Source organism: Corvus cornix, chromosome 2, assembly GCF_000738735.6.
Source record: "Corvus cornix cornix isolate S_Up_H32 chromosome 2, ASM73873v5, whole genome shotgun sequence".
NCBI lineage: Eukaryota > Metazoa > Chordata > Aves > Passeriformes > Corvidae > Corvus > Corvus cornix.
In genome coordinates this window covers 50,155,444-50,175,693 of record NC_046333.1, presented here as the reverse complement: position 1 = coordinate 50,175,693, position 20,250 = coordinate 50,155,444, and the positions used below count along the sequence as shown (strand labels likewise).

Genomic DNA, 20,250 nt, shown 5'->3' with positions numbered 1-20,250 from the left:
TGATTATGAAAGGCAGAAATAATTTATCTTTGATAATTCAGTAAAATTAAAGTTTTACCCTGAAGTTCCTCAGAAACAGGGTCAAGGAAAAAAGGTGGTCTAGAAAAAAAGTGCTAAATATTGATGTTCATAGAATCACAGTAACTCACTCCAAGAGAACAGCATACAATAAGTAAGGATATAGCAGGTTGATAGGTTTGGCTCTACAGAAGGATCAGGACAGGCTGGATACATGGGTTGAGGCCAAGGGTATAAGGTTCAAGAGGGCAAAGTGCCAGGTCCCACATTTGGGTCACAACAACCGCACCCAGCACCACAGGCTGGGGCAGAGTGGCTGGAAAGGTGACCCATGGAGAAGGACCTGGGGGTGCTGGCTGACACTGGCTGAACACGAGTGAGCTGTGCCCAGGGGGCCAAGAAGGCCAACAGCATCCTGGCCTGTATCAAAACCAGTGCAGCCTTCAGGATCACACATGCCATAAAAAAATAAAGCCACCTAATTCTGTTTCAACTGAGCATTCAAGCACAGCACATGCTTCACAGCATCCCCAGCAGAGACAGAGCACAACACCAAGGCAGGAGCTAACAGTTCAGTACAACCAGCCAGCCACAATGAGCCTTTCACAGAAATATATCACTAACTGTCATTTGCTAGTGTCACTTTGTTTCCTGACAGGATGCAGTACATTTGTTGAAATGCAAATGAGTTTTTTCAGAGACCAATTTGCAGTCTGAACTTAAAATTTTATTCCGAGTTAGCAGCAGTTTAAACCTAGTCTAACTTTAAAAATATTTATATTAAATATTACTTATATTTGTATTAAATGTTATTTTAAAATATTTAATGAGATTCTTTCTACAGTAACTTACAGGAGTTACCTACCGAAATAAGGACAACTGGATATAAGAGAGGAATATTTGATTTTTCCAACATATCCACTAGTTCCTGGATTTCTTGAATGGCACACCTTTTATCCTAAATTAAAATAAATGTTTAGAATTACTGAAAACAACAATTATTTCATAAAAATGGAATTCAAAGTTCTGTTATTTACCAAAAAAGAATATATCTCACTTTTCTGGTTTTGGGGGGGTTTGGTTGGTTAGTTGTTTGTTTTTAATATACCTGCAATGGTATTGTCTGGCAAAGTTACAGATGTTTGAAAAAGAACGAGATTACCCTTTATATACATATATATATATAAACAAAAAACAAGATTAAGATTGGTCTCAGATATGGTTCATCTAAAACCAACCTGTTCCCATACAAGGACCCAGATACAGATCACATGGCACGCACATGTCCCGAATGGGAAACATTACCTTACACCATGGTAGCAATGAATGCACAGTTAGATGACCACATGTATGACAGGCCTCTCCTTAAAATACAATATACACTTCAATACAACATCTATGAAAGGAAATTTTGAACTACTTCCAGTTTTATCCCTATGGTTTAAGCATTCATGGCTGGTTAACAACACAACAACAGAAGAGTGGAACCAGAGGAGAATGAACAGACCAGTATCTCAAAGGTCTAGTTAAGTGCACATCAGAAACAGCAAATATCAGAATGGACACAGCATATGAGGACAAAAATAACAACTTATTACTCAAATATTTAATTATTTACCACTACTAATAAGTTTAAGTGCAAATTAAAAAGCATGCATCCTTACTACTTACATTTACACAAACAAAATTGTAGCACTGTCCTGAAATGATGTTTTGTAGATGGCTATCATTTTTGCTTAGAGATTGTGAAATAGCTTCAACCTGATTAGACAAAAAAAAAAGTCAAAAATTCTATTTCAGCCTTAACTATCTGCTAAAGCTTCCCCCACTGTGGCAGAGTTTGTTCATTCAAATTATTTTAAATTGGCAATTATTATTTCCACTACAAAAACTGAAAATTGCTCAGAATTTTGGGGCACTCAACAGTGAAGCATGGAGCCCAACATATGCTGAAGTATACTGCTTAGGGAAGCCATTCCAGAAACAGCTCTAGAAGCATCAGGCACGAGTGCTGCTGCTGGGGTTAGGATGTTCAACTGTTTCCAGAGATGAAAACACTGTCCATAAAATGATCTAATTATTTTAGATGTCTAATTCTGAGAAAACCTCTATAATACTCAAATATATACATTTTGTCTTCATGAAGTTAAAAATTAAATAAAATAAGTGTGCATGAAAGACCAGGTGCAGTGATGTTCCAAGGTTCTGCCCAGAGCAAGAGTACAAGACTTGACTAGAGTTTCTCCTTGAAATAATTTCCTCAATGAATATTTTAAAATACTTTCTTAAGAACAGACATACTTATTTTGCAGCCTTTTACACAAGCTAAGTAACTATCTTATCCCAGATAAAATAAAAAGTAGATTCTACTGCATTATCAGCTTCAGGATTGCCTTAAGTAAAACAGTAAACCAGGTAACAGAGGGTGAAGCTGTTCCCTAAAAGCAGATTATAAAAAAATAACAAAATCTTGAAATTCAGGAGAAAAAAAATCTTCATGTTGCTTCCATTAAATCAGCAAATCCCACTGTTTCATTATACAACTGAGCTTTATTTCTGCCCAAAACACATATTAAGTATCATAGAACAGAAGCAATACACTGCTGTGTTCCCTTAAAATGCCACTTAATCCACAATCCAACAGAAGTTCCAAATACAACGTTTTAAAAGGCTTTGCAGTGTTATGTAAAGCTGTATTTGTTAATTTTTGTCATAATCAGGAGTTAACTTGTTTGCAAAGGAAGGTAGTTTGAAACCAAAGAGTTGATATTTTTGCTCTAAAGATTTTAGAAACATTTTGGGCTCAAAATTTGATAGCATAACCACAAATAGCTGACACTTAATCTTTTAAGATTAAAAAAAAGTCACAGAAGGTATGAATTACTTCAAAATACTTGGCAAATGCAATAATCCAGGGCTCACCTGGCTTGAACCTCTGAAGATATAAAATCAGAAATCCCTGGTATCTTCTCAACCTTGCACATACTTCGATGAACACAAGCATACTGCAAGCCAGCATCTTTTCTGAAGGTATTTGGAACATGACCCAAGGCAGAAGGCCTACTTTTATTTTTTCCTTTGAGATATTACCATACATGATGCTTAAGCATTGCTGAACATTTAAAAATTCCTTTGGTGTATCAGAAATTTTGATTTAACTTAAACAATTTTATTAAGTACCACACTAGCATTTTTTAACTACTATATTATCCAGCAAAAATGAAATCTAAATTCTCTGTTGGAAAAGTAAGCACAGCTGCCTAAGAAGAAGCTTCAATAAATCATCAATTAACTAAAATTAATTCTTATTCTAGTTGCCGTTTTATATCCTATTCAATATTACTTTTTTTAAAATTAATATTAATCAATGTTATCAGCTATGCAAGAGAGCAAAAATTACCTAAAAATACCACCTTGGTAAAAACTGATTGTCGCATAACAGTTCAGTGTTTAAATAAAAAGGAGTATATGGATTTGCTTTATTACTTCTGGTCCTTGTAACAACTGATATTCTTTAATGCTTTTTTAATTACCAGATGCCCTGCACTGAATTTTCAACTTTATTCAACATCAACTTTCATAAAATCAAAGATTAATACCAGGATATTTGGAACCTGTAAAAGTTATTTAAATTATATCAGAATTTAAAATCACAATTAACACCAATGCAGCAGGTGGACTATGCAATCATTAAGAAACTGGTGAGTTTCTACTAGTGAAATGATAGTTCTTTTTCTATTTGAAAACAACCAAATATTTTTATATGCAGCTCATGGATAATTATCCTGTCACAAAAATGACACACAACTTCATCCAGCTGATTCCATTTCATGTGACAGCAGCACTTTGTCACTAAAGAAACAGGAGTACACGATTTCCAGTGACAGAAGAAAACACCTTCACCTCCCATTTAGGTTTGTTTGCTTCAAAAGAAAGGGCTAAATAACAAATTTAAGGAAAGACTCAAGTTATGTCTTTAACAGTATGATATCCTTAACAAAACATCCATTCATTAGTCATACTGTTTAAAGTAACACTGATTAAAGTACTGTTAAAGTACTTCACAAACAACAATGTAGCCTTAAAAAATTTTTAGAAAAGCTTTTCTTTTCATTTTCTTTATCTTATTAGTTCAATTCTTAGGTCTTTTTTTCCCCTGTTATTGGCATTATCATGTTATTAGAGCTTCTCTCAGAAATCCTTCTAAAAAATTTCTTTTTAATTAACTTTAAGGATATATGTAGAAGTTAACAAATACCTCAGAAATAAACACGGCTGCTACTGAGAACTGGAGTATCAAAAGTATCTAAAATGTTAAAATACTGGACCCAGATAATATGTGCTCTACTGAATGATTCCCAGTTGGTCTCCTATTTAGATTAATTACCTTCCAATTATCCCTTTGAAAAGGCCCAGCTTTCAGTGTGGCACATCTATATTGCTTAAAATAATTATTTTGCACAAAATCAAGTCTTTCTCACACAAGGTGCTGTGCTTCATTTGAGAACACACAGGCTTGTGCATATATTGTTTCTAAGGTTAAGAGTTCTGTATATTGGTAAGCTTAAAAATTAACTCAGAGATTTTATTGTTTAAAAGTATATGGGTAAGTGATGTCTTCCTACTAATAGCAGAATAGTTTACACAGAGATAAAAATGAGAACTAGCAATGGATCTGGTGTCAGTGAAATGGAAACATACTTCTGTCCCATCGTACAGATATTCAGACAAGAAAAGATCTTATTCAACTCTGCTAATTTTTTTCACTTTTAGATGTAGACACTGAATAGATATAAAGCATGATTCCATACTAAATACAATTCTTTCCAAACAAAAACTGTAAGTACAATGTCAAATGACATTTCCAGATATAAAACAGCCATAGAGGTTGGTAGAGAAACATATCCTTCTAATAATTAACACACCATGCAGAAGATCAACAGACATGAATAAAACCATTGCAGAAGTAACAATATGCAAATCAGAAAACCTGTATTTTTGAACAGCTATTCCCTGTCTGTTTCTCAGGGTAACAGGAACATGTGGTATCATCACATAAGATATAATTAAGAATCACCCCAACACCAGTCTAAATTTAAGCAATTATCAAATGCTAATCGCCTTTGGGAAAATGGAAATATGATAGCTCTATTAGAAAGAATAACGAAAAAGATTGTTAAATGCCAGTAGAACATTCCATCCATATCCTAAAGCAAAGGCTTCAATGAGCATTCACTGTGAGGGAAATGTACCCCTATCACTCTACAAAAAGGATGATTAATTTGATTTTGCATTCACAGCTCTGCAGGAAAACAACGTACTCTTTAATTGGTTCAAATGCCAAGTCAGACTTCAAAGTAACAAAAGCATTTCCTCTGTAACATACTTGTAACAATTTGGTCTTACTGAATTCATAAAATCTAAAGAAAATGGCCTCTCTTTTGTCTGGATTCAATTTCTCCTCTAATCAAATATGGACATTTTATGTGGATCTGTAAGATCCCCCTGTACAGCACAACTGGGCAAAAGATGCTTCCTTCTTGGTAACTTCCACACCTGTTATTAATCCCTTGTAATAAATACTACAGTGACACAGGAAGTCTCACTTTTTTGTTTTCACATTATTTAGACCATTTCTTAGGAGCAGTGGCAACCAGAAACATTAAATTAATCGTACAGTTGAGAGCCATAGAGTTGTACTTACTTTTATTTGGCTTTTCAGAGATTCAGGAAGGAGAAAACCTACTTGTGCAAGAGTTTCCTTCACATTGGTGATAACACAAACTTGTTGTGATAGGTTGTCTGTGATCAAGAAAAAAACCTTAGTATTTCATGCAAAAATAAATTAATCCAAATTACTAATCTGCTAAACATTACCTTCAATCCACATATTTCAACAGCTGTAAATTTAACGGCTACAAGGTACAGTTAATGTAACTACGTAATTTATATGACATACATCTCAAAATTCAAATTATATTTGATATGATTTTGTACAACATGATATCGTTACGTAAGGCCTGTCCCCAAAGCCCATTTAAATCTACTAAAATGGATTTGTTCGGGTCCATATTGACACTAGATGACAATCAAGAAAACTTTCTGAAAATTTCATCTCTCTTATCATTTCAACAGATCACTAAATGCAGCGTCAGTAATATTGAGTAAATTAAGGGGGGAAAAAAGCAAAAAAACCCAGGATATAACATAAATCCTATTCCCAACAATACATACTAAAAAATAGCCCAAAAATTTATTGATGATACTATTTAAGGAGACAGAAGATGTAACTGTTCACCCCAACAGCAAAGAAGTTGCAAAGTTAGTGACAAAGATCCTGGCATGGGCAACTTCCTAAATGTTTTACTGGGGGCGGGGGGGCGCAAAATACAGTATTTTGTTGCTATCAAGAACAATAGTTTCAAGTTATTTCCTGATCTGTTCCACAAAGCCAGTATTTCAGAAAATTAGTGATTTCTCTTGTTATTGACTACAGGTTTTAGATTCAGTGAACATTTGCCTTTCTTTAAGATAACAAACCAAAATTCAAGTCTGAAACTCTCAAATCTAATTCAGGACTTTATCCTTTAGATGCTGAATTAACACACAGAAGAAAACATAAGATTTCCAATGTTTTGGGGGGAGCCATTCCATAAGCAACTAGAAATTTCATAAAAGTAAAGTCTAATTATGTTTAAAGCATATGAACTCCAGGGACAGAAATATACCAAACACCACCACAAAATAAATTAGGAGTGAAAGACAAGAAAAATTATAAAAATATGGGCTAACTGGTCTTCAAACAAGTCTGGATATAAACATATGTATTTGTTGCATATGGGAAGTTATTTCTATAATTACATACCACACAATAAGTTTAATCAGATGCATTACTTCAGCAGTGCAGAAACATCTCACTTTCTATTGTAAACACATAGACTTCTTTACAAAAATAGACATAAAGACCTGAAAATTAATTTTAAAGCTGCTGTAAAGTCAACATTATTGGAAAGTGACTTGTGATTTTTAAGCAATTTTCTGTGAGCAGGAAAAGTGAATTAACCACTGAGAATCCCAAAAGATAATTAGAATGATTTTTTGAATCATGGGTATTTATTACGTCCAATATTTATAATGTGACAACAAAAATAGCAACTGACTTTGTATTAAGTTAGCAAGAATGGGGAGGGAGGAAGAAAGAGAGAGAACAATAAACATCTGCTTATAAACCATCACAACCAGATGGAAGTGCAAATGAAAAAAATGCATGACCAGTTCTCACAGGACTGGAAATCACAGGATACCACAAGTGTGGGAGAAATTATCTTCCCATAGATTAACTGGGCAAAAAAGTATACTGAACATGCATCACAGTTGGCTTCTACTTAATACAGAACAACTTTACAGTCTGAAAAATGGGAAACCATATTGAATTAATTTCTTATCAGCAGAAAGAAACCAGTGGGTAGATTGAAATCAGATCAAGAGCCACTTGAATTTAGTACTGTACACAAAGTGCAGATACAAGATAGACATACACAATAAACCAGACTAACATATCAGATTTCAAGAACTCAGACTCTATTGAACTAAGTAACTTAATGAAGATTGGAGCTATTACAAAAATCCACATGTGGAAGAAGGCTGTGGAGTCCAAAAACGCACCATAACTTAAGCTCAAACAGTTGTTTTTAAAAAGAAGTCTGTAATCAACAGTAAGTGTCAGAACTATTCTCACAAAAGGCTGCTCAAAGGCTGCAGCTATACAAACCCATCTCACTCCTCTCTCCAGCCCTCTTAGATCTCTAATTTCCTGTCATATACATGAGAAAGGTGAGGCAATTACAAAAAAGCAACTAAGACTTTCAGGTTGAATTTAATAAAGAAGAGAGAAAATCCAATGAAGTGTGGAAAACTATTTTTTATCTGGAGGAGGAATGTAATGTTATAAGGGGAAAGTATGTTAATAAAGTAGGAGAACATTAAAGTAGTGGTAATACCTACATTGAAAAGATGCTGCATGTTTTTAAATGATCAAGGAAATGAGTAAAAGAAGTCTGGGAAATCATCATTTACAAAATCATCATAGTAAAGCAACAGTTCTGTTATAGTTGAGGTTTGAAACTCAACTTCCATTTAAATCCAATTTCAAGTGGTCACAGATCCATGTGTTAATTTAGACTGCACCTTTGCTGCATTGTGGGAAGGAAGACTGAGTGGCGCCTTCCTCCCCAAGACTGCCCGTGTCCCACCTCTGCTAAGATGATGGAGCTCTGTCACTCAGCATAGTCATGCTGAACTCAGTGAGCACATCTGGAGTGCTGGCTCGTAACTCCAGGGATTCCATGAGTTTTGCTGCCTGCCAGTAAAGCTGTGTGCAGCATTTCATTCCTGCTTGTCAGAATTCTGTTTGGGTGAATGAAACAGTCATACTGGAAAGGCACGACACGGCCATGTCACCAAGAATTTTAATACTCGGCTAAAAACATTTTGTTCTCCGTTGGACCGCTGGATAATTGAGGCTGGAAGGGACTCCAGGAGTCTCTCATTCAAACTCCTTCTCAGAGCAGGATCACCCATGAGGTCAGGCCTGGTCACTCAGCCCCTTACTGCTCTGGCATACAATCTCTCTGGGCAACCTGTTTGCTGCTTGGTTGTCTGTCAAGGGTGAACAAGATTATTCCTTTTACTGAGTTGGAACTTCCCTTGGTTGGGTTTTTGCATTTCCTCCTGTCCTCCCACAATGAACCACAGTTCTATTTTACTTAACTACTTTCTGCCATAACTTCCTTTTCATCTGCCCAATGCTTTTTTTCAGTTGTTTTCTCACTATTACATTACATATCAAACCCTCTACCTTGCTTTGGCTTCCTCTTCCTCTACTTATTTAAACTTATTATTTTTCTGGAAATTTCCTCTCCCCAACACACATCACGCAATTCCAGCTGTACCTGATAATGGAGTAGTGTTCCCCATTCACATGCATCACGTTTGATCCCATCCATCACTTTTAACATGCACTCAGAGCATATTTTTTGCATGAAATAAAAAATAGTTAAAACTTTACACTGTCAAATTTAAACATTAAATTTCTCAATCAGGAGTTTTCTTCATTAAACCTAAATTTGACACAAGATTTCAGAATTTATTCCATAAAACGTCATTTTTCCTTCATCAGAAAACTTGATTTTCAATCTTTCTATGCCCTCCTTTGATATCCCGGAAGGTTTAGATGACATTATTATTCACCAACACCTGCCACAGTCTTTATCCTAGGATCGTACCCAATCATAAATTAAAATGTGTGCATGTTTATGGAACTACCATAGTTAGATGATGTATTAAGTGCACTCTAATGGAAGACTTAGAAGTTTACCTTGAAGAGCATGCCACAAATAAACAGCAATTAAAATAATACTTTGTTTGAATAAAGATAATAAATATCACATCCTAGGGAATTAATACCATAAGAAAAAAAATGCATCTGAATCGCAAATAGGTTTTAGCCTACAGACATAATTTTTTTCTCTTAATTGCACATATATGTGTGTACATACACTTGTTTTTGGAAACATGCTCATACCACACCACTCTTAATACGCTATTACAATTCCTATTGCTTCCTATTTTGGAAGCACATCTCATCAAAATACTTTTGAAGTTTGCAGTGAATTCCAAGTAGTAAATTAGTTTATTGGAATTCCATTTGCACTTTCTACATAGCAATGGCTTGACTGGTCTGGAAATTCAGTATGATTTCCCCTGGCATCTTTAGAAACATCTTTGTTATGAGATGCTACCACTGTAAACATACGAAAAATTAAATAAATACTGCCACGCATTTAGTTCATTCATGCTCAACAGAATGAGTTGAAATTTTTATTTGAATAATATAGGTAACCAAAAGTATCTAACTTTTTTTTTTTGTTTACCCATCCCACATGTCTCTGTAGCCACAAAAAACTAAAAACCAAACTTGACACTGCCCCCTACCAATATTAGTACACAGGAAAGAAAGGAAAATTTTGTGGTAGAAGGCAAGAAAATAGGGTTCTTCTCACTTGACAGTAGCTATTCCAAGGAGTATTCCCCACCTACCAGTCTATTTCTTTGGCTCAGAGCAGAGAACAGCCACTGGTTCATGAGTGTGCCCATGAAAATGCAGCCTACCTCACATAAGTTCTCTGTCCTTTGCTCAATTTCTATTTTTATAAAAAGTCACGTGGTTTCTTCACAGAACACAAGTCATAATATGTAGCTCCCAACAGTCATAAACAGTTTGAAGGCGTTACAATATTTTTCTCGGCACTTGCAAAAACCATCATTTTATCTACATCAACAGATACTTCTTTAGCCAAATGTGAGGGCAAGTTATCCAATCTGCAAATGCATGCTCTTGTGAAAAAGTTATTTATAAAGTAAGGCCCTTGAGAAAAGAAAAACAAGGAGGAGGAGGAGGAGAGAGAGAGAGTCAAACTGTAAGTTACAAACCTCTTCTGAGAAGCACCGTTTAAAGTTTACATGTTGGAACTAGAGTTCAAAATTATCTACCTCGAGGGCAGTAATCCTAATGGAATTTTTTTAGGATGTTTTGTATTAGCCTGATCTTAACTACATTTCTAGATGAGTCACCCTTTTTGTAAGACAATGTTTTCTTACTTCAAGACTATTCAAAATAGGCGTGTGCCACCTTGTCTGCATGCTCTACAAGTTTATACCTGTGTAACTAAAGAAAAGCATTAAATTTGCTTTTTACAAAATGGTTATAAAAAGAGATTTGAGGAAGTGAGGAAACTAAAAAGAAATGTTTTAACAAAACAGTCTCAACAGAAAAATAACTCATTAGTCTTTTTACATCAGTGAAATGTTTCTTTGCCTTGAATAAGAATTATATGCATGTGTATAAATATCTAAGGTAAAAAAATGTATATAGGGATGCATGATTTTCTTACTCCCACCTGATAAGTTTAGCAAGCTGAAATTTGTTGAATTCCTGAAGAAAACCAAATGTTTTGATCACTAATAAATATAAACTGCAAATGACATGAAATTTGGAATTGTAGTCACAAAATCAAATGTGTACACTCAAAATTTCTTCATCACTACTGAATTCATCCAGTGAGAAAATGTGCGTCCAGCACAGTAAATTGGGTAACTTAATAATAAAGAAATCAGCTGTAAAGACTGAAACAGCAGTGGGGAGCCAGTGTGAGGCCAGAGCCCTTGGCTCCCTGCACCCTCCTAACCCATACATTCAGCTTCTGGGACATCTCCAGAGGGCCTTAACAGCAAAGTGGCATTTGGAGAGCTGGCATCTTGCAACTCAACTTGACAGCCATGTAGGACTTCCCCCTCAGGCACTCTACATGGCACAAAAAGTGATAAGCAAGAGCACATCACTTACAAGAGCATGTAGTGATACGGCAAGTGGGAATGGCTTCAAATGGAGAGTAGGCTCTGACTAGATATTAGGAAGAAATTCTTTACTGTGAGGGTGGTGAGGCACTGCAACAGGTTGCCCAGAGAAGTTGTGGATGCCCTGTCCCTGGAAGTGTTCAAGGCCAGGTTGGATGAGGCTCTGAGCCACCCGATCTAGTTAAAGGTGCCCCTGCTGATGGCCAGGGGGTTGGAACCAGATGGTCTTTAAGGTCCATTCCAACCCAGGCTGTTCTAGGATTCCATGATTCTACGATATAGCACCATGTAGTGGGTTTTGAACTCTCAAGAAAAGCAAACACTGTCATATTGTCAATTACCCAGCATATAGGAAAGGCCTAACTGAACATGACTTGGCTTGTAGGATGGTTGCCATTCTCTAAGGTGACCTATCCTTGAAGGTTTCCTATAGGTATAGCACAACACAGCAGATCATAGCTAATAAGATTTATTCTGTAAAACTAACAAGCATAAGAGTAAATTATGCCATACAGGGGTACATCAGGATGATGCTCCGAAGGACAAAAACATATTCTCCCCTTAAATATGCTTTAAGTGTGGAATGAACTGTGAATAGAGCACGTGCCTAATATTAATTCACATGGTTCAACTGTCCACTACCAAAATAATTCATGCTATAGCGACCTGAAGATCTGAGATCTGAAGCCTTTTGAAGGGCACAAAATAGATAAGGCACAACTCTCAAACTGCTGTCTTGGACAACTAACAGTGCCAATTCAAAATCCCATTAAAGATAATATGTAAGATAATTCTGTTATGCAGTGTCCTAATTTGCTATGGAGGACTCATTATACTGCTTGCATAAGGAGAAAAGAACACGTACAGCTTCTGCTTCCTGAACTTGCACAATGCAGCAAGAAGCAAATCTAAACTTCAGTAATCTTGAAGTACAGATTTTCATAGAAACCACCATAGTAAGACTGCTGCGGTTACTGAAGTAGATACATTGCATGTTGCCACAGCAAAGGAACATTAGATTAGACATTATTAAAGGGATTAGCCTGACTGACCACCATGAAGGTCTTCATATTTACTTTAAACTACACAAGCTTTTTATTATAAGTAACAGCTGAAAAAGATTGCACTGGCTTTAAGGAAAACAAAAAGATGTGATAACATTACATACGCTAAGAAGGCTATTGTGCTGGTGAGGCATAATTACTGCTTTGTAAATTCATGTCAACTACTCCCTGCCACCCTCTTTTCTTCAATATGTTTGGAATTCCTAAGCTTGAAAGCTTGGAGTGTGGAACATCTACAAAAAGTAAGATTTTCAAAAATCCCAGGCTTCTATCTATGAATATGAGAGCCCATTGCCTGTCAGAACCAGAAATTTCCAGGCTTCCCAACCCTATTTTCTTGACTTGTGCCTGAAAAATTCAGTTAAGTAATTCTAATAATGCATCTAATATGCAATATTTGCCCACTATAATAACCAGAGTGGACAACTAGCCATTCACTCACCGTGCCCCAACAGAACACAGGTTTTGCTCTGGTTTTCTTAAATAGGAACTTCATTCTTTTCTCTGGAAAGGTATTTTTAATCCAAAAGGAAGTCCCTTTCTCTTCATCAGTTTCTGGGGTTTTATCCCTCAGTTCTCAACAAGGAGTCAGGCAAGAGTCCCCTGAATCACTGCCTGTCAGTTTACAATAACCATCAGTGTGGTCATTATACAGTATTTGAGAATTCTTACTTTCTACATTGTTTTTAGAGTGAGTCAACCTAGATAAAGGCTAAATCCAGTCTTTAAGTTAAACTGCTATGAAACCACTTCCACTGGAAAAAAAAAAATTAACAAACTGTTCAACAAGATATTTATAAATTAATGAAGTACCTCAATATCACATAATTGCCACATCAATTTAGGCAACAACTGACTGTATGTGAAACAGTGACAAGCCCTAAAGAGTTAATATTTAATTTTCACTCTACAACGTAGAATAGAAAGATGGAACATATTCAGAATTGACCTGCAAATGAAAGAAAAAAATAGATTGTTTATTCCTTATAAAGTCCTTCAAAATTAATCTCTGTTTGACTGTAATATACACAGCTTTTTATAAGGTTCTGTATTCTAAGAGAAGTAAATAAATATGCGTAATACAAAGATTCCAGTAAACGAGCTAAAACAACTTGCCTAAGCACATTTTATGCATCATAAAACTTTTCTTAAAGACATTTCAAACTATTGCACACAAAATTCTTAATTATAATCAGGAATATGCAAACTGACAGTCACAAGGACGAACACATACCCTTAATGATCGAGTCAGCTGCATACAGATCCCGCTTGTAGGTCACCTAAAGGACAGACAAGCCTCATTAGATTTGACACAGCAGGAAGGAATGTAAAACCAATAACACAATTGCCCTGAAGGCAATTCTTTACATTTTAAATACCATAAACAAGTGATATTGTCAATTTCTTAATTTGGTAAAATATCACTGGCAATTTATGAGAACAGAGGTTGCAGAAAGTACTGGAGACTTGAGAAAACCCCTTTCCCAAATACTTACATCTGCTTAGAACTCATCTGAAACCTAAAACTATTTTCAACGCTTTGAAAAATCACAAAAACATAATGCATCTATTTTTTTACATATCAATTCTATGCTAATTTTATTGCAGAATAGATTAGTTTTCAACAGGACTTGGGATCATAAAAATGACAGCCAGAGAGAAACCTTGTTGTTGCTTTTACTAACGTAGGTGCAATTTTTCAGTAGTGCAAGACTCTTTTTGTTAACAAGAGTCCAATCAACCAGTGGGAGTCAGTGAGACTACAAGTAGACTGTGCATGAGCTTTCAGAGAATTAATAAACATCAAGTTCTCCTTGAAGACATTAATCAGATCAAGTTAGATGAACAATAAGATGCTGAATATTTACTTGGTACTTGCAAAAACACCATTTATATCTGTCTTTGTACACTCATGGTGGCTGACAGTCCCAATCACAGACTTTGCAAATAAAATAACAGAAAATTAAAGTCAGATCTATCCAAGACATTAACAGTGTTTGCTAGCACTGTCTTCACACTAACAAGCAGTGACTTGAACTGATATGACTCTTAAATATTTGTATTTCTTTTTACTGTAACTTCCTGTAATGCTAAATAATATTTACTGGATTTTCTGATTTTTTTTTCTCTAGAGCCTGAATAAATATTTCTTTCTTTTTGAAATTACTGAACAGGATTCCAACAGCATTAGTGCTGCAAAGTAAATCTTACAGCAGGATACCATTAATGGTATACTTAGTCTCCAAGTAAATGATTATTTGACTTCAACATAAGGATTCTTGTGACCACTTTCCTTCCAATCTCATAAATTAAGCTCTGTATTATATTCAGAAACAGATGAATAACATCTCATGATTTCCCCAATGCATTACATTCTTTTAAAATTTAAAACTAACTTAATTCCCTATAGTTTGTCCTGCAGGAGGAGCAGCCAGAGAATGAATCTATCCTGATAAATCTTAGGAGTATCAGTTTACAAACAGACTTTCACATTTCTACTTACTGTTGGGAAGAGTCAATGTCTTGAAGTTAGATTTAAGGATAGAGTGACCAATTGAGTGATTTTGCTGCAAAGTTTCTTGCGATTCACCAGATTCTAGAGGGCATTTATATTGAATTTTCAGTAAAGTATAACAGATTATAATCCCAAAACCTTTCAAGAAACAAGACTAAGGTCTGTCAGAAATGGTGTCACATACTCTAACATTTAATGTCTCTTTGAGGTGCAAAAGTATTTTTAAACAACCTGATCTAAAAAAATGGTAAGTGCAGTCTTCAAGAAAACAGCACAGGCGAATAAAAAATTAAGAATGAACCTTTAAAAAATTAAGAATGAACCTTTAAAAAATCTGTCCTGTAATTCTTAGACAGACATCAGCAAATGCTTTGTTTCCTAGAGAAATAAATCATTGAAGACCATATCACATGCTTCATATGTATTTCTTTCATAATCTTTGATCTTATAAGCTAATTTCAGATAAAAGCTCCTATAAGTTTTGTGAAAGTTGCAGAGTTCACAGGAAAATCCTTCCAGATACCATATGTGACCACCCCTTACCAGTCAAGGAGGGAGGGTGTCTCTACACCTCTTTCAATTTGAGTAAGATGCTAAATTCAATTCCCTGAATGTTCCTTATTTATAACAGTTGCACAGAGCTTGAGCCCAGATTTGTCCATAGCATTCTAGATGCACTTGCAATACTAGAACATCTCTTCTCCAATTTCATATTCTTGTTTCTCTATCCATGGCTGACATATGGTATTTTGCCCACATACTTGGGAAACTTGCTACCCTCTGTGATACCTACACCACATTCAAAGTCACTGCCTTCCAAGAACAATCCATTAAATAAGACCTATACTTAATTTGTTTCTAAAATCAGTTCTTGATATTTGGCTGCAATGAAAAGCATACTTTTTTCTTTAAACTGTTTGCTAAGCAATCCTTATAAATACGTTACTTCTGATCAATTATATTTTTATTTACAAATCCTTAAATCTTTGTCTGCAAACTTTACCAGACAACTATTAAATACCTTAGAGACAATAACAGCTTCTGCAGAAACTGGTGAGACGAGGTGAGAATTATCTTTTGAAATATATCAATTATCTAATTTTTCATCTATTTAATGAGAACTAGTACAGTTACAGTCATCCTATTTTTAATTAAGATGTCATGTAATAACAAGTCAAACTTCTGCCAGTTGTATGTTTTACCAGCAGCACTATCTTTATCAGTCAAGATTATAGACTTGTAATAAAGTCTTGAAGCCAATTTCACAAAATAATTAAATTCCATGTTGGTTCACATTAATTACATTAATCCCTTGACTCTTTAAATAACCAAGTTTTTCCTGTAGCAGTGCACCCTTTTGTTTTGTTGATCAATATCAAACTCACAGGCTCCAAATTACTCAAATTCTCATTCTTCACATGACAATATTAATTTTCATTTTGTCCTCTTGAACATCCAGTGCTCCAAGACTTTAAGAACGTTATTGCTGCAATCCAGAATATCACTAGGCCAAATATTAAAACTCAGCACAACTACCTCACAGTCACAGAACATGAAAACATGAACTGCTTATAGGAAAGACAGAGCAGTCTTACTTGGTAAACGTCTCTTCTGTATAATAAATACTCTACTGTACTTCTTTAATAAAGCCTCAAAAATCATCAGATGAGTTTGTTTTCCTGTGTGCCCTTTTTTGTTAATTGTCAGACTGTAAGTTTTCACTACCTAGGAAGACGTTCTTTTTAAAGTTATTCCCCAAAATTACTTCCATGTAATGTTTAAAAGTCTTCTTCAAACAGCTTGAGGAACAGTTCAGACTTACAAAAGTGGACATCAAATGCAAAAATACAACTCTTTACTGAACAAATACAATAAAGTTATGACCACACATATACACAAGTGTACTGCACTTCAGTTTAATGAAGTTTTTCCCGTCTCTTACGCTAAGACATCATACAGATCTCCTTTGTATGGGATAGTTTTGTAGGATTAGAAAATAATCTGTTGCTTTTTAGAAATGTTGTGGATTTTTCACTCTGCCAACATTAAGTCTGTAAATCTGCCTCAAATTTTAAAAAATGTTCTTATACTGAATTTTTTATCTACATTATACACACACATATATCAGAGTATAACAAATACATTCCGTTAGTTGATTTTACACTTTAAGAGCATATTGCCCCAGAATATTTAAGGTAATTTTACTTTCAAGGTATCAAACACAGAGAAACTGAAAATGTGGTGTTGATAGAGTCTTTCTGTTTCCTTTTTTTGCTGTCCTGACCCCAAATACCTTATAAATAATTATACAATAACTATCTTTAAAATAGAATTTAGGAATATTTATAATACTGAAGTAATTTGAATTACTTGGTTGTTTTCACTACAAAGAATGATTTTAATTTTGTAGTTTGTTCCCAGAAAGTAAACTATCTCCTGCTTTAGCTCCAACAGTGACTTTGAAATGTTACTTTTCCTAATGTAGAAGGGCTCAGGTAGAGTAATTAGTGTTAATTCAAGAAGATTATATATAAACACATACAACATTTTCCCACAACTTTGAGTCATTTAATGTTATGTCAGTTGTGCACCTCATGCATAAACTGAATTCTTACAAATATCTGATCTGCTCTTTAAAGATTCAAGATCCACATATGATGAAACTGGTTTTTAATACTTGAACGTCAGAAACTGTTAATTGATTGCAGTCCTTCTGTTACACATCCTCTGAAACCTCAACTGAACGAGGATTATTTATTTCAGATTATTTATCTGGATGGAATATCTTTTTGCCTTGTGTTGAAAAATAAGGCTGGAGCCATTGGGAGAACATCAGTTCTTGGCATATGAAATTTCATTTAGCTCAGCATTAAAAACCTAGCAGAAAAAAATAACAATATATTACAAATTACAGTATTATGACAGCTAATGAAAGATTATTGTGTTTCTGAGAGCTGACTAGTAACAGCAATAGTTCCTAATCATTTTGTAAGCAAGTACCACTTGAGAAAACTGGCAGTCTTCTGCACTTCATCAAACTAAAGACTGAGCATGACCGTTCTTTAATGGTACTGCTCCAAATCACCTGCCAAACACCTCGGTACAGAGTGACCAACGCTGGGTGCTCTTCAAGACGGAGCTGTATTGCTCTGTAGGCTCCAAACTGAAATCAGTATTTCCTGCAGAAACGATGTAATATTTTACACACCTCGTCATTTTTATGCCTTTCACTCTTAATGTCTTTACAAGCCACAGAAACACCAATGACTTTTAGCTACAAAATTAGACAGGGCATAGGATGTGAGAAGGTACTTTAATGACCTGGCACCAGCATCTTTGTGTTTACTGTATGTAAAATATTCACTGCTCTGAAATGGCCTGCAGCACAGTGTCTGCACATAAATGGGTGCTCTTGCTACTGTCACACTCTACACAACACTGTCAACACTGAGACTGTGCTGGGTTGACCTTCGATGGATACCAGATGCCCACCAAAGCTGCTCTGTCATTCCCCTCTTCAAGTGGATAGGGGAGAGAAAATATAACAAAAGACACATGGGTCAAGATAAGGGCAGAGAGAGATCACACAAACCAGACTCAACTCAGAGAAAATAGTTTAATTTAGTTTAATTTATTACCAATCAAATCAGAGTAGGATAATGAGAAATAAAACCAAATATTAAAACATCTTCCCCACCCCTCCCTTTTTCCCAGGCTCAACTTTACTCCAAATTTTCTCTACCTCCTCCCTTCCAGTGGTACATGGGGATGGGAAATGGGGGTTGCAGTCAGTTTATCACACAATGTCTCTGCTGCTCTTTCCTTCTCAGGGGGAGGACTTCCCTTCCTTTCCCTTCCCTTCCCTTCCCTTCCCTTCCCTTCCCTTCCCTTCCCTTCCCTTCCCTTCCCTTCCCTTCCCTTCCCTTCCCTTCCCTTCCCTTCCCTTCCCTTCCCTTCCCTTCCCTTCCCTTCCCTGTTGACATTATCGTTTTCCAAATGTTTATAGGCCTCTTTAAAGTCCAGTGCTACTGCAATGTGTTCCACACACTATAAAGTTAATAGGATCAGGATTTTGTTTCATAAACAGTGTTGGGGTGACACTGACACTTCAACAAGTCCCTTTTAAAACAGAGATGAGCACAAGTTCAAGCCCCAGTGAAACTGGGGACTGGTTACTAATACTACTCCTTGGGGCCTGATACTGGGGACAATACTGTCTAACATCTTTATTACCAACCTGAGAAAGGGGAAATACCCTCAGAAAACCAGTAGATGACAACAAATGAACAAGTACTCATTCAATATACTCAAGGGTCCAACAATAATTTAGAAGGATCCTGAAAGGCTGGAGAAAACAGCTGAGAGAAACTTTGTGGTCTATAACAAACATAAATACAGCATCCTGCATCTGGGACAAACGACCCTGGGCAGCAGCAGTCCATACTGATGCTGAAATATAGAAAACAGCTTTGCAGAGAAGGACCTTCTGGACAAGCTGAGCATGAGTCAGTAGTCTGGAGCAGTGGAGAAAAGGAATCAAACAGGGCTGTATCAATAAGGAAGTAGATCTCATTATGGGTAATACAGGGATTATTCGGCACTTTAGAGAAAACACCAGAGTACTGTTTTTAGTTTTGGGCTCCCCAGTATAACACAAAGAGGATCAGAAGGAAGCCAGTAGAGGTCTGCTAAGATGGTGTGAGAGAACTTGGCTTGTTCAGCCCAAAGAACAGAAGATGGAAGATAGGGAAGGGTTAATTCATGGCCATAGAAAAGAATAAACTGGACTTTTCTTGCAGAGCTTTCTGTTGGCCTTTCTTCCTTCCCCAGTGAAAGATGCAGTAAGGGAAATGTTGATGAAATAATATGAAAAAAGTCCCCATACAGGGTGATATTCATTAGAATTGTCTTCCCCAGAGAGGCTGTGAAATCTCCATTCTTGGAGAATCTCCATTCTTGGAGATACTCAAAACTTAGCTGTACAAGGCCCTGCACTGCCTAATCTAACTAACCTGGTCCCACTTTCAGCAAGGTGTAGGACCAGATGACATCTATCTATTTCATTCAGACTTAATTATTCTGTCATTCTAAGCTACATTTATCTGCTGGGCATCAGTAGCATCTACAGATAGCAAAGAACCAGATGAACATTATAATGAGAAAAATGAGCATTATTGGTATATTTTGCTACCCTTCATGTAACTATCATGCTTTGCAATGTGAACAATGAAACCATCC

The 20,250-nt window shown here is 35.8% G+C and overlaps 1 protein-coding gene across 8 annotated transcripts in view; it reads right to left on the bottom strand.

Annotated features, from left to right (window-relative positions):
• CRPPA (CDP-L-ribitol pyrophosphorylase A) overlaps positions 1-20,250 on the bottom strand; it is a 110,952-nt gene that overhangs the window by 51,009 nt on the left and 39,693 nt on the right. For 6 of the 8 annotated variants that reach the window (XM_039549325.1, XM_039549327.1, XM_039549329.1 and 3 more), the window contains exons 5-8: positions 13,732-13,777; positions 5,723-5,820; positions 1,690-1,779; positions 884-976 (exon numbers count right to left, since the gene is read on the bottom strand). In XM_039549325.1, coding sequence (XP_039405259.1) covers positions 884-976; positions 1,690-1,779; positions 5,723-5,820; positions 13,732-13,777 — 327 coding nt within the window. The remainder of the gene's footprint in view (positions 1-883; positions 977-1,689; positions 1,780-5,722; positions 5,821-13,731; positions 13,778-20,250) is intronic. The other 2 variants (XM_039549326.1, XM_039549331.1) reach the window with 2 other exon arrangements.